The sequence below is a fragment of the Python bivittatus genome, unplaced genomic scaffold, assembly GCF_059951505.1.
Source record: "Python bivittatus isolate LINGU-HERP-01145 unplaced genomic scaffold, Pbiv_v1 ctg000570_np1212, whole genome shotgun sequence".
NCBI classification, from domain to species: Eukaryota; Metazoa; Chordata; class Lepidosauria; order Squamata; family Pythonidae; genus Python; species Python bivittatus.
Window position 1 is genome coordinate 9,677,500 of NW_028277097.1, and position 12,936 is coordinate 9,690,435.

The 12,936-nt window shown below is 42.3% G+C and overlaps 1 protein-coding gene across 1 annotated transcript in view; it reads right to left on the bottom strand.

Annotated features, from left to right (window-relative positions):
* TARS1 (threonyl-tRNA synthetase 1) overlaps positions 1 to 12,915 on the bottom strand; it is a 32,662-nt gene extending 19,747 nt beyond the window's left edge. The window contains exons 1-5 of the mRNA XM_088152644.1: positions 12,756 to 12,915; positions 7,748 to 7,825; positions 6,375 to 6,565; positions 1,884 to 2,007; positions 953 to 1,074 (exon numbers count right to left, since the gene is read on the bottom strand). Coding sequence (XP_088008770.1) covers positions 953 to 1,074; positions 1,884 to 2,007; positions 6,375 to 6,565; positions 7,748 to 7,825; positions 12,756 to 12,776 — 536 coding nt within the window. The 5' untranslated portion in view covers positions 12,777 to 12,915. The remainder of the gene's footprint in view (positions 1 to 952; positions 1,075 to 1,883; positions 2,008 to 6,374; positions 6,566 to 7,747; positions 7,826 to 12,755) is intronic.
* Positions 12,916 to 12,936: the final 21 nt, after the last annotated feature.

Genomic DNA, 12,936 nt, shown 5'->3' on the forward strand with positions numbered 1-12,936 from the left:
CCAGGAAGGAGGGTGCTGGTGGGTGCGTGTGTGTGTGGGAGCACAGGAAGGCCGGGGAAAGAGGATGCAGGGTGCGTGTGAGCACAAAGACCCAGAAAGGAGGGTACTAGTGGTTGTGTGCGTGTTTGTGAGCACAGGGAGGCCTGGGAAGGAGGGTGCAGGGTACGTGCATGTGTGTGTGTGTGTGTGGAAGGAGGCCCAGGAAAGGCACTGGAACCTTCCCTGCCAGCTTCCCCACTGACTTTCCTTGTGGGAAGCTGGCAGGGAGCATTGGAAATAACGGTCACATGACCGTGGCTGAGCACCATGGAGCGGCAGTGCAGCAGCGCTTAAGCAGCCACAACTTTGCCAAATTTCAATCCCACAGGAGTCATAGGTCCTGGATTTTGGACGCATTCTGTAAGTCAGCCCATTTGAGGTACCTTGGTTCAAAAACGGTTGCCCTATGAGGCACCCTTTCGCCCACCTGAAGACTACAAACAATCAGATATGAGAGTTTTAGTAGTATATAGATTTTAAATCTTCTGCAGGCAGCTTCCAAAGAAAAAACAGAAACAATCAACTTTACAGATAAAGTAAAGTTTATGTTTATTAATGAGCATTTGTAGGAACAGAAACCCCTCTCTAAACTTCCCACCCAGAAAAATACTAAAACTCATCAAACAGATGCAGAGATAAACTCACAACAGTACAAGAAAACCCCTTATAAGAAAGACACAGAAAACATATGAGTTGCTACATCTTTCTAAAGGTTTGCACCGGAGAATCCGAAGAATTCATGTTGGAAGCTGATTCCCGTACACGGGAGCAATACTACAAAATGCCTACAATTACATCCTGGCTTCATTCAGCCAGGAGGATGGGACTTACCTCTTCTTTTCCTCCTCCTACACACACACACACACACACACACACACACAAACACACACGCACACAAACACAAAAAGCTTACCCCTCTTCAAGGAACATATCGTAATAAAACCCATTCTCTATTGGTGGGCCATAACACAAGCAACCACCATATATTCTTTCCATGGCTTCGCCCATTATGTGAGCGCTAGAATGCCAGTACACCTAACAGGAGGGAAAAGAGAAAGAAATCAGGATCAGAACCGTATTCATACACTTTAATCAATGCTATGCTGCCAAATTTAAGTCTCACAGCATAATTTCCTACCATCCTGAGACATTCATAAAAACCAGAGTATAGTATAAACCAGTGTTCCTCAACCATGGCAATTTTAAGATGTGTGGACTTCACTTCCCAGAATTCCCCAGCCAGCATGACTTGGAGTTGAAGTCTATACATCTTAAAGTTCCCAAGGTTGAGAAACACTAGTATAAACCTTAACATGGGGTTAACCCACTTTATCCTCATTGACCAAAAAATGGCAGGAAAACATGAAAACCTCTGGCCAGCTGCAAGGCCTTGAGTGCTACTACCTGACAAGCACTTCCCTCTGAGAAATTCCCCTAATAAAACCAAAACGGGCAACATAAGCCACATTTTCACACAGAAGCAGGCAAAGATCAGTGGGATGCTCCTTATTTCTGATTTCAAGCTTTGTTTCCTCCAACAGTGAAGAATTACCGTGAAGAAAAACAGATGTGCTGTTTAAAATCTGGTTCCCTTAAAACGCTAGATCTCCTTTGAACTGAACTCAACTCCTGCTAATTTCATGGACAGTCCATAGAGGGGTCTTGGCAAGAGTAGAGAGGGGATTGCTACTGTTATCTTCCAAGATGTCCTTGACTTCCCAATGTAGCCTAAAGCACTAGTACATCCTGGAAGTTTCCCCACCCAAGCACTTACTAGGCCCAACTCTTCTTAGCTTCCCACCTGCTGAGGCTGTTCCTTCAATACAACTGAATTTATAACTTACCGCTTGAGCTTCATCATCATCAAACTTAAGTAATTCCAAGGTACAGTCTCTCTCCAGAGGACGATCAAGATCCCAAACCACTTTGTCCACTCGAGCTATTACAGTGTTGTCAGCCAAACCCTGACTAAAAGTACAAAACAATAGTCATGTAGGCTGTCAGTACCCATTTTGCACAATTATTGATTACTTAGCCTAACATTTGTTCCCAATGGACGCAGAAAAAATTCCCAAACTTATTATGGTTATTTAAATATTGTTTTACAGGGTATCACACCCTGATGTCAGGGAATTATTTGTGTGTGTGTATGTGTGCATGTCCCCTTCATGGATCACTGCCTTGTCGTGGCGAAGGGGCTTGCGTAACTCAGTGAAGCCATGAGCTATACCGTGCAGGGCCACCCAAGATGGACAGGTCATGACAGAGAGTTCTGACAAAATGTGGTCCACTGGAGAAGGAAATGGCAACCCACTCCAGTATCCTTGCCAAGAAAACCCCATGGACAATGTTAAAAGGCTAAAAGATATGATGCCGGAAGATGAGCCCCTCAGGTCGGAAGGTGTCCAATATGCTACTGGGGAAGAGCGGAGGGCAATTCCAAGTAGCTCCAGAAAGAGTGAAGCGGCTGGGCCAAAGCCGAAAGGACGTTCAGCTGTGGATGTATCTGGAAGCGAAAAGAAGGTCCGATGCTGCAAAGAACAATATTGTATAGGTACCTGGAATGTAAGATCTATGAACCAAGGCAAGCTGGATGTGGTCAAGCATGAGATGACAAGACTGAACATCGACATCTTGGGAATCAGCGAACTGAAATGGACGGGAATGGGTGAATTTAATTCGGGTGACCATTATATCTACTACTGTGGGCAAGAAACCCTTAGAAGAAATGGAGTTGCAATCATAGTCAATAAGAGAGTCGGAAAGGCAGTAATGGGGTACAACCTCAAAAACGACAGAATGATCTCAGTGCGTATCCAAGGCAAACCATTCAATATCACAGTCATCCAAGTCTATGCCCCAACCACTGATGCTGAAGAAGCTGAGGTTGACCGCTTCTATGAAGACCTACAACATCTTCTAGAACTAGCACCAAAAAGATGTCCTTTTCATCATAGGGGATTGGAATGCTAAAGTAGGAAGTCAAGGAGTAATCGGAATAACAGGCAAGTTTGGCCTTGGAGTACAAAATGAAGCAGGGCAAAGGCTAATAGAGTTCTGTCAAGAGAACAAGCTAGTCATAGCAAACACTCTTTTCCAACAACACAAGAGACGACTCTACACATGGACATCACCAGATGGTCAATACCGAAACCAGATTGATTACATACTTTGCAGCCAAAGATGGAGAAGCTCTATACAGACAGCAAAAACAAGACCAGGAGCTGACTGTGGCTCAGATCATGAGCTTCTTACTGCAAAATTTAGGCTTAAATTGAAGAATGTAGGGAAAACCACTAGACCACTCAGGTATGACTTAGATCATATTCCTTGTGAGTACACAGTGAAGGTGATGAATAGATTTAGAGGATTAGATTTGGTAGACAGAGTGCCTGAAGAACTATGGACGGAGGTCCGTAACATTGTACAGGAGGCAGCAACTAAAACCATCCCAAAGAAAAAGAAATGCAAGAAAGCAAAATGGCTGTCTGATGAGGCTTTACAAATAGCTGTGGAAAGAAGGAATGCGAAAAGCAAGGGTGAAAGGGAAAGACATAAGCAACTGAATGCAGATTTCCAGAGAATAGCAAGGAGAGATAAGAAAGCCTTCTTAAATGAACAATGCAAAGAAATTGAGGAAAACAATAGAATGGGGAAGACTAGAGATCTCTTCAAGAAAATTGGAGATATGAAAGGAACGTTTAGTGCAAAGATGGGCATGATAAAGGACAAAAAAGGCAGGGACCTAACAGAAGCAGAAGAGATTAAGAAGAGGTGGCAAGAATACACAGAAGAACTATACAAGAAAGATCTTAATGTCCCTGATGTCCACGCTGGTGTGATCGCTGACCTTGAGCCAGACATCCTAGAGAGTGAAGTCAAGTGGGCCTTAGGAAGCATTGCTAACAACAAAGCTAGTGGAGATGACAGTATTCCAGCTGAGTTATTTAAAATACTAAAAGACGATGGTGTTAAAGTGCTGCACTCAATATGCCAGCAAGTTTGGAAAACGCAACAGTGGCCACGGGATTGGAAAAGGTCAGTTTACGTTCCAATTCCAAAGAAGGGCAATGCCAAAGAATGCTCAAACTATCGCACAATTGCACTCATTTCACATGCTAGCAAGGTTATGCTCAAAATCCTACAAGCTAGGCTTCAGCAATACATGAACCGAGAACTACCGGATGTACAAGCTGGGTTTCGAAGAGGCAGAGGAACTAGAGATCAAATTGCCAACATTCGCTGGATCATGGAGAAAGCACGAGAGTTCCAGAAAAATATCTACTTCTGCTTCATTGACTATGCAAAAGCCTTTGATTGTGTGGATCACAACAAACTGTGGCAAATTCTTAAAGAGATGGGAGTACCAGACCACCTTACCTGTCTCCTGAGAAATCTGTATGCAGGCCAAGAAGCAACAGTTAGAACCAGTCACGGAACAACCGATTGGTTCAAAATAGGGAAAGGTGTACGACAAGGCTGTATACTGTCACCCTGCTTATTTAACCTATATGCAGAGTACATCATGAGAAATGCCAGGCTGGAAGAATCACAAGCCGGAATTAAGATTGCAGGGAGAATCATCAACAACCTCAGATATGCAGACGATACCACCCTAATGGCAGAAAGTGAAGAAGAACTAAAGAGCCTCTTGATGAGGGTGAAAGAGGAGAGTGCGAAAGCTGGTTTGAAACTCAACATTAAAAAAACTAAGATCATGGCATCTGGACCCATCAATTCCTGGCAAATAGAAGGGGTAGAAATGGAAGCAGTAACAGACTTCATTTATTTGGGCTCCAAGATCACCGCAGACGGAGACTGCAGCCATGAAATTAAAAGACGCTTGCTCCTTGGGAGGAAAGCTATGGCAAGCCTAGATAGCATATTAAAAAGCAGAGACGTCACCTTGCCGACAAAGATCCGCATAGTCAAAGCTATGGTTTTTCCAGTAGTAATGTATGGCTGTGAGAGCTGGACCATAAAGAAGGCGGAGCGCCGAAGAATTGATGCCTTTGAACTGTGGTGCTGGAGAAGACTCTTGAGAGTCCCCTGGACTGCTAGGAGGTCAAACCAGTCAATCTTAAAGGAAATCAACCCTGATTGCTCATTGGAAGGATCGATAATGAAGCTCAAGCTCAGATACTTTGGTCACCTAATGCGAAGAGAGGACTCTTTGGAAAAGACCCTGATGCTGGGAAAGATTGAAGGCAAAAGGAGAAGAGGACGGCAGAGGATGAGATGGTTAGATAGCATCACTGAAGCAATGAGCATGAAACTGAGCAAACTCAGGGAGGCAGTGAAGGACCGGAAGGCCTGGCGCAGTATGGTTCATGGGGTCACGGAGAGTCGGACACGACTTAACGACTAAACAACAACAAATGTGTGCATGTATCTTTTTCTAGTAAAAGGGCATTTTCAGAACATGCAATGAGACTAAGTTTGAATATTTATTCCAGAATATTATTATTCTAAATAATATTATTTAGAATTTATCAGAATAGGGTTACCCATCCCATCAGATGTCACAAACATGCGGAGTGATAGATGACCACAAGCCATCTATGAAAAACAGCTAATGCTGCCATGAAAAATACTGAGGGAATGCGTTGAATAAGAAAATTTTATAAAGCATTTCACAAAGTCCATGGAAATTTAGAGCATGTAGGAGTGTCCCTTTTGTGCTATTGCTCGGATTAACGATTTTAAGAGCTAAGCTGTTGACAGCTTTTTAAAAATCATAACATTTCCTAAAACACAAGTAACAACAAATAACCCTTAAAAAGTATAACTTAATAAGTAAATCCTACTGAGACTCCACACTAGCTATGTGTCTGATTTCAGATTAAATGTAGCAAGGGCAACAACTGATGCTGAAGCAGAAAATAAATTGTACGAAGACAGGGCAATGTCTGAACGATATATTCATTTTTTGGCAACATCTAATTCACAGACTGTTGTCACGCTTCCAACCTCTTCATAACTACAGTGTCAGAAATGTCCACATGGCCGCTATAATGTCAGAAAACAACACAGCTAGAATATATGTTTTTAAATTACAGAACTGTCTTATTTAAATCTTTCTTTTTTCCTCAAAATACTTTCCCTGAGCTGTACAAAGTAGCACAGAATACACAAATCTTGTATTATAATTGCATAGCTGAGTTACATTTAAATAAAAAAAAAATTAACACCTTACAGAAGTCCTTAAAATGTTCTCTAAACTATGGAAAAAAGGCTATAAAGAATGACTGAGGTTGGATAGCACATGATTAAAAATTAAATGCACACACCTACGAACTATAAGTGCAATATGAATTTTCTAAAAGTAAAGATACCTGATTCCACAGGCAATTTGGTATGGTGTAGTCTTCCAGGACTCAGCATCAATTTGCTTGCCATCAGGTAAGGTCACTTTAATGGGTCGGCTTTCTTTAGCAGCTCGTTCTGCCAGAAGAGCATCGTGTTCTGCTTTAAGTTTATGGTAGACTTCTAAACGTTGGTTAATATATTCAGGCCATGGACTAAGCTGCACGTGATCAAGAAAGGTAAAGAAAAATGAATCTCATGGAACCTACCTTTATTAAGTATCTTCAACTTCCCAATATCTTCTTTGCTCACGGCAGTCTAAACTTTTTGAGTGTAAAAAGTTTATATTCCCCTCCCCCACAAAAAAGAGAATTATCAGCAAGTCTGAAGGAAATCTTGAAGTTTATTATGCTGGTCTATGTCCGTAATAAAGATTTCTATTTCTATTCATCAAAGCAGCCATTCTTTCAGTGGAGAACACGTGCATCAGTTAGAAATCTTTGTTGTGCTAGGATCACACTTTGTGTTAGAATTAGCTGTCTTAACTAAATAGATCCTCCATACCTATAAGCACAAATTGCTAAGTAGCAAATACTGGGAGATGTCTTGAACCTGTGTGTACTACTTCTAAATTTCCCAAATGATGGAAACAAACGTTGGGATTCATTGTTCTGATCCAAGAAGGTTGTTTTCATGTTTTATCTAATAAATCCCCAAAGACTTATATCTAAAAGAAGAAAGGATCTGTGTATTTCCTTGCACTGTCTAGCACATTTCAACTAAACCCACCTTTCAAGGACACATTTATAGATATATACACATTTTTATGTAAATATTTAGATTACATGAATAAACCTGCAGACGTTGAGGCATTAAGAGCTAGTTATGTACAGGTAGTCCTCATTTACTGGCTGCCTCATTTAGGGATCATTCACAGTTACAATGGTGATGAAAAAGTAACTTTATGACCGATCCTCACAGTTACGACCTTCGCAGGTCTACAAAGTGAAGGAAAGCCGAAGTAAGAACATAAGCACAGTTGCAGTTTCACTTAGCAACCACTTCGCTTAACAACCAAGTTGCCAGTCCCAATTGTGGTTGCTAAACCAGGACTACTTGCACAGGTATCTTCCTGTAAGATTCTTAAGATAAGCAGAGGCATTTATCTTAGAAAATTGATTGGGGGAGGGAGGAAGAAAACTGAAGAAGAAATTAACTACTTGCTTGTTTTTTATTGTTTTGAATTTAGCTTAGGACAAAATCATGAGCAGAAAAGAGGATATCTGTAAGTATAATATTTAATGAATGCAGGACAATTGATTTCCTAATAAACATATTCAAGATCCAAATACAAATGACAGTAAAATATTTAATGCATGCATTAAATAAAGTTGAGACGAACCTCCGCGCGACTATCATCAGTTCCTTCCATGTTTTTCTTTTTTCCAGATATTTTCTTCTTCTCCTCCCCAACAAGAATCTAAAAGGATAAATGAAAGTGATCAAGCCATACAATTAAAAGTGTTTGCAAATAGTTACCTTGTTCGAAAACACTAAGAACTTCAGACAATTTTTTTTTACTAATGAAAGAATTATCAGTACAAATGCATGGTAACTAATGTTCCCATTAGCTAGGAACAGCTATCTTAATAAATCAAAAGAAAAGATAACCTTACATAAGGACATGCATTACAGATATGTATATATAGCTCCCACTTTTAAGAAGTCAAAATCCAGAAAGTGTCCAAGTTACTCTAATCATGGTATCAGCCAGAAACTCATGTAGAAAAATACTTTATACATTGGAGTAAATCTCAGTAATAAAACTGACATGCTTAGGGATTTGAGGGTTAAATGGTGTCCTGATTTTTTTTTATAACTTCATATAAAGATTATTAGGAAGGTACAGGTAGTCCGCAGTTTAAGAACGAGTTCCGTTCCCAAGGTCTGTCCTTAAGTTGAATTTGTATGTAAGCTGGAACAGTAATATTGTATAATACTGTATAAGTAGTATTGTGTAATGAACTCGAACTATTGTGTAATGAACCTGAACCATTGTGTATTTAACTCAAACCATTGTGTATTTAACTTGAATCACTGTGTATTTAACTCGAATTTTGCCACAATGTTCAAGTTGAATAAGAGTTAGTAGGTGCTCTAAAGTAAACCAGATTTAGTTTTAAGTTCTACAAAAGTGATAAGGTTCCACAAAATAAGTTTTTAAAACTTCTTCCTCAGAATTACATTGATCTAAAGTACATCCCAGCATAAGCCACCAAAACAAATTAACTGGCTATTTTTACACTTAGGCTCAGAGTTAAATTCATCTTAATCTCATTTATGTCACCTTAAATACTCAAAGGATTTCTAGGCCATCTCTGGATCTTCTTTCATGTATGTTAGAGCGAGGGGAAATTCAGATGCGGTAATTGAGACACTGATAGTCCCCAAGTTAAGAATACCCGGGTTACAGATGACCCATAGTTAAGAATGGGGCCTATTGCAGAAAAAACTGAGTTAAATACACAATGGTTCGAGTTCATTTCACAATACTACTTATATAGTATTATACAATAATACAGTGGTACCTCGGGATATGAACGCCTCTACTAACGAACTTTTCGGGTTACGACCCGCTCCGGCCGCAAAAATTTACCTCAATGTGCGAACTCCGCCTCGGGGTACGGTCATTTTTCCGCCCTGACACGTGGTCCGCGGCCATTTTTCCGCTGCGCCGCACGGCGCCTGGCCGTTTTTGCGCCGCGCTGCGCCCGGCTGTTGCTGCACCGCGCCCAGCCGTTTTCCCGCCCCTGACGTGTGGTCCGCGGACGCCAGAACGGATTAACGGTAATTACATTGAACCTTATGGGAAAATTTGCTTCGGGGTGCGACCAAATTCGGAGGGCGGAACGGATTAACCGGATTTACATTGAACCCTATGGGGAAATTTCCTTCGGGTTACGACCAACTCAGGATATGCCCAGAGTCACGGAACGGATTAAGTTCGTATCCCGAGGTACCACTGTACTGTTCTGCCTTAACATACACATTCGACTTAAGGACAGACCTTGGGAACGGAAGTCATTCTTAAACTGGGGACTACCTGTAATGTAAAATAATATATATATACATATACATATACACATACACATATACACATATATATATATGTGAAATAGCCCCAAACAGGAGAAAGGGGGAATAGACCAGTTATGATCTTGCAACTAGCTAGGCCTGGAGAGCAGGAGAACTGAAACTGACTAGCTGGAGGGCTATTCTTAATGTCTCTTACTTCACAGGGAGGGGAGAAGTTATTGAAACTGACAATAAAGGTTGGGTTGTAATTGTTTTGGAGATGAAATTCAGCTGATGAATTTTAGATAAAAATCAGCATAAATAGATGTTGCAACTGCTCAAAAGAACACAAGTGAGCAAGTCCAAAAACAACTATGGACACAATTAAAAATAAATTATATGACCCATTTGGCATGATGGCAGGAAACTGGCTCCATTTTTAACTGCATCTTTAGCATTTCTGGTATTAAAAGCTGCAAGGTACTTTTGGAAGATGTAGGGAACAAGGTGTAATTCTAATCCTAATTTACATGTCAAATGTATGCCCTGGAATAATCGCAGTTGAAAACTGACTGCAGTTAACTCCCACTTTTGGATGTCATTGGGACTTTAGATTATCCTATTGCCATTCATGTTTTTAAACCATCTGAGTTTAAAAACTCAGCAACATGAATCTGGATTGCCTAAAATTGCCATTAAAACATCTCTCAATTTCACAATTTGGTCCAGATGCTTTAGCAGCATCTAAAACTCCTGAATTAGTATAAAGAAAGTATTGGAATATGTTTCAGATTATACTAATCCAAACAAAGAAATAAAATATATATTGCATTAAGATATCATTCAGCCTAATTTTTAAACCCATCATTTGAGCTTGGACCACACAGAATAGTATTGTTCAGTGACAGAAAGCCAGCTCAAAAACCGAAACTGAACATATAGGGTTGACTCAAGATTGGAAATCTGCGGTCCCGCTTTTTTGAGACATTGAAGAATAATCTTCCTTGCCACCCGACATCCTTGATAAATCCATAATTCTTCACAGAGGAATATGTTCTAAGTTTTGATATCTGACTCAAAGCACAACCATATCTTTAGACATACAGACACTTATACTATTACATTAACAATGTTATGGATATTAAATGGAAACAAGGCAACAGACCAGTGAGCATCCCCTCACTCATTTTATGCTTTTAGCATAATGGATTTGATAAGCAGCATTTTCTGGGGTGTCCAATGAAATCTCTGGTTGAATCGGTTTCAACATAAGATCACAATAAACGTGCTTAATATTTCTTAAGACCCACAGCCCTGTAAATATGCAAAATTCCAATCCCTTATTCCAGAATTGTTGCAAATCCTGTAACTAATATCCACCTTAGCACTACTCTTTAATTGTTTGTAAGGACATACTGTGGAGCAGTATCTTATCACCTGGTGGATCCCAGGAAACGTGCCTTCTCCGCTACGGTACCTGCCCTACGGAAGAGGCTCTGCCCAAAGAAACCAACCGCCCAACCCTGCTGGCCTTCCAGAAGGCCATGGGGACCTGGCTTTCCCCCAGGGGCCGGGCTGGGATGTTCCTGAAGCCCTGGTGAGGGTGGGTGCAGCAGGCTGGGTGTAACTATCTGCCACCCGCTGATCCCAAATCCAGTAACTTTCCTTGCAACCAGTATTGATTCAAAAGAAAGTTCATTTATTGAGAACAAGTGTACAGTTCCAAAGCATTGCTAAGATTGAGCCTGAGCGCACCAAAAGTTGTTTTTCTTACTTTTCCCTCCTTCACCCCCCTTACCTCCTGGTCTCCTGATTCCCTTGTTGGTATGACCTTGAGCATGCCAGCGCCTGTGATAAGGAGCCATCTGCTTCTAACGGTTTCCCATTCCTTCTCCCCCCCCCCACCGCTTTACAATGGCAGAACTGTAGCATGTAAAAAGCAATAGCTAAATTAGCCAACATAACAATCTACTATTAAATCTTGCACGGATTCTGACACTGGGAATGAGATTTTGACTTGGTTCTTCTCTCTCAATTGATTTGGAGAATGCCTTACATCTTCATCTTTCTTTGCCATTTCACTGTTTAGAGGGGCAGCCTCGTAAAGCTGTTTAATAAATACACAAAATAAATAAAGTTATACAGTCATACCCTGCTGCTTCCTGGTAGTCAGTTATGCGTAAAGCCCCAGAATATCTCCTGAAAGCCTCCCTTCTCTGGGTTTGTGGACTCATGGAATCTCTTGTAGAAGGGCACAACAGAAGACCGCAAGAATAGTGCAATCCCAAAACATCTGGAGCACCACTTCAAGACCATCAGCATTGACAGAATCAGCACCCGTCAACAGCAAAAGGCAGTTGGAACAGCTCATATCCTGCGATGATACCTTTAACACCATCAAACAACATCTGCCTATCCCAGGTCCTTGGGAAGGACTCAATAGGTGAATAAAAATGCCAAATCCAGTCTAAACATCTGGCAGACTGTGCAACCAACCATAATAATAACAACAGAGAACCAGTTTAGTCTAGTGGTCAAGGCTCCAGGCTAGAAAGCAGGAGACGGTGAGTTCTAGTCCCGCCTTAGGCAGGAAAGCCGGCTGGGTGACTCTGGGCCAGTCCTTCCCTCTCTCCCTCAGCCCAACTCACCTCACAGGGTTGTTTTTGTGGGTAAAATAGGAGGAGGAAAGAGTATTAGGTATGTTCGCTACCTTGAACTATTTATAAATATAAGAAAGGCAGGATAAAATATATAGATACACACACACACACACACACAAGATTCTCTTCTATTGGTAACACACAAGATCCCGCTGAATCTCTCTGGTGTGACAGCTCAAACGAGGTTCAATCTCATGTATCACTCATAGATTGTTTGCCGATCACCATGGAGGTGTATACACAGTGTGTGGCCACATGCTCTTCCCGAAAAGCTCACCACCCATTGTCCAGGAAGAGAAAATGAAAGCAGGAATAAACTCAAAGGGAGAAAACCAATACAATAAAATAAAAATAACATTTCTTGCAATCGATCCCATTAAGGCGTTCATTTCAGCAGGCCAGTCTCTCCCCTCCGGGTCTCCCGACCTCCCCCATCTGCCTGCTCCCCGAGAAACCTTATGGGGGTCGTAGTCCAGCACGCTGCCAGGGCAGGAGCAAGGGGAGGCGGCACGAGGGGCGAGGGGGCAAAGCAATCCCGGAAAAGTCGCGCCGCCGGCCCGTTTCACCCCACCCGGCGGGGACGCCTTTTGGAGAGCCGGCGCGGCCCGGGAACCAAGCGAGGCCGCCCGCGGAGGAGCCGGGGAGGCCAAGGCGGGCGCGCGGAAGGAGGCTCACCTGCTGCTCGGGCGCCTCCATCCCTCCGCCGGCAGGCTGAGCCGCTTCCTCCGCGCCGCGGGACCACTCTCAGGCGTGCCGGGAAGCGGCGGCGGAAGCGCCGTGTGCGCGGCTGATGCAACGCGCCGTGCCGCGCCGCGCCACGACTGCGCACAGCCTCTCCGCCCCCGGCGCCCGAGAG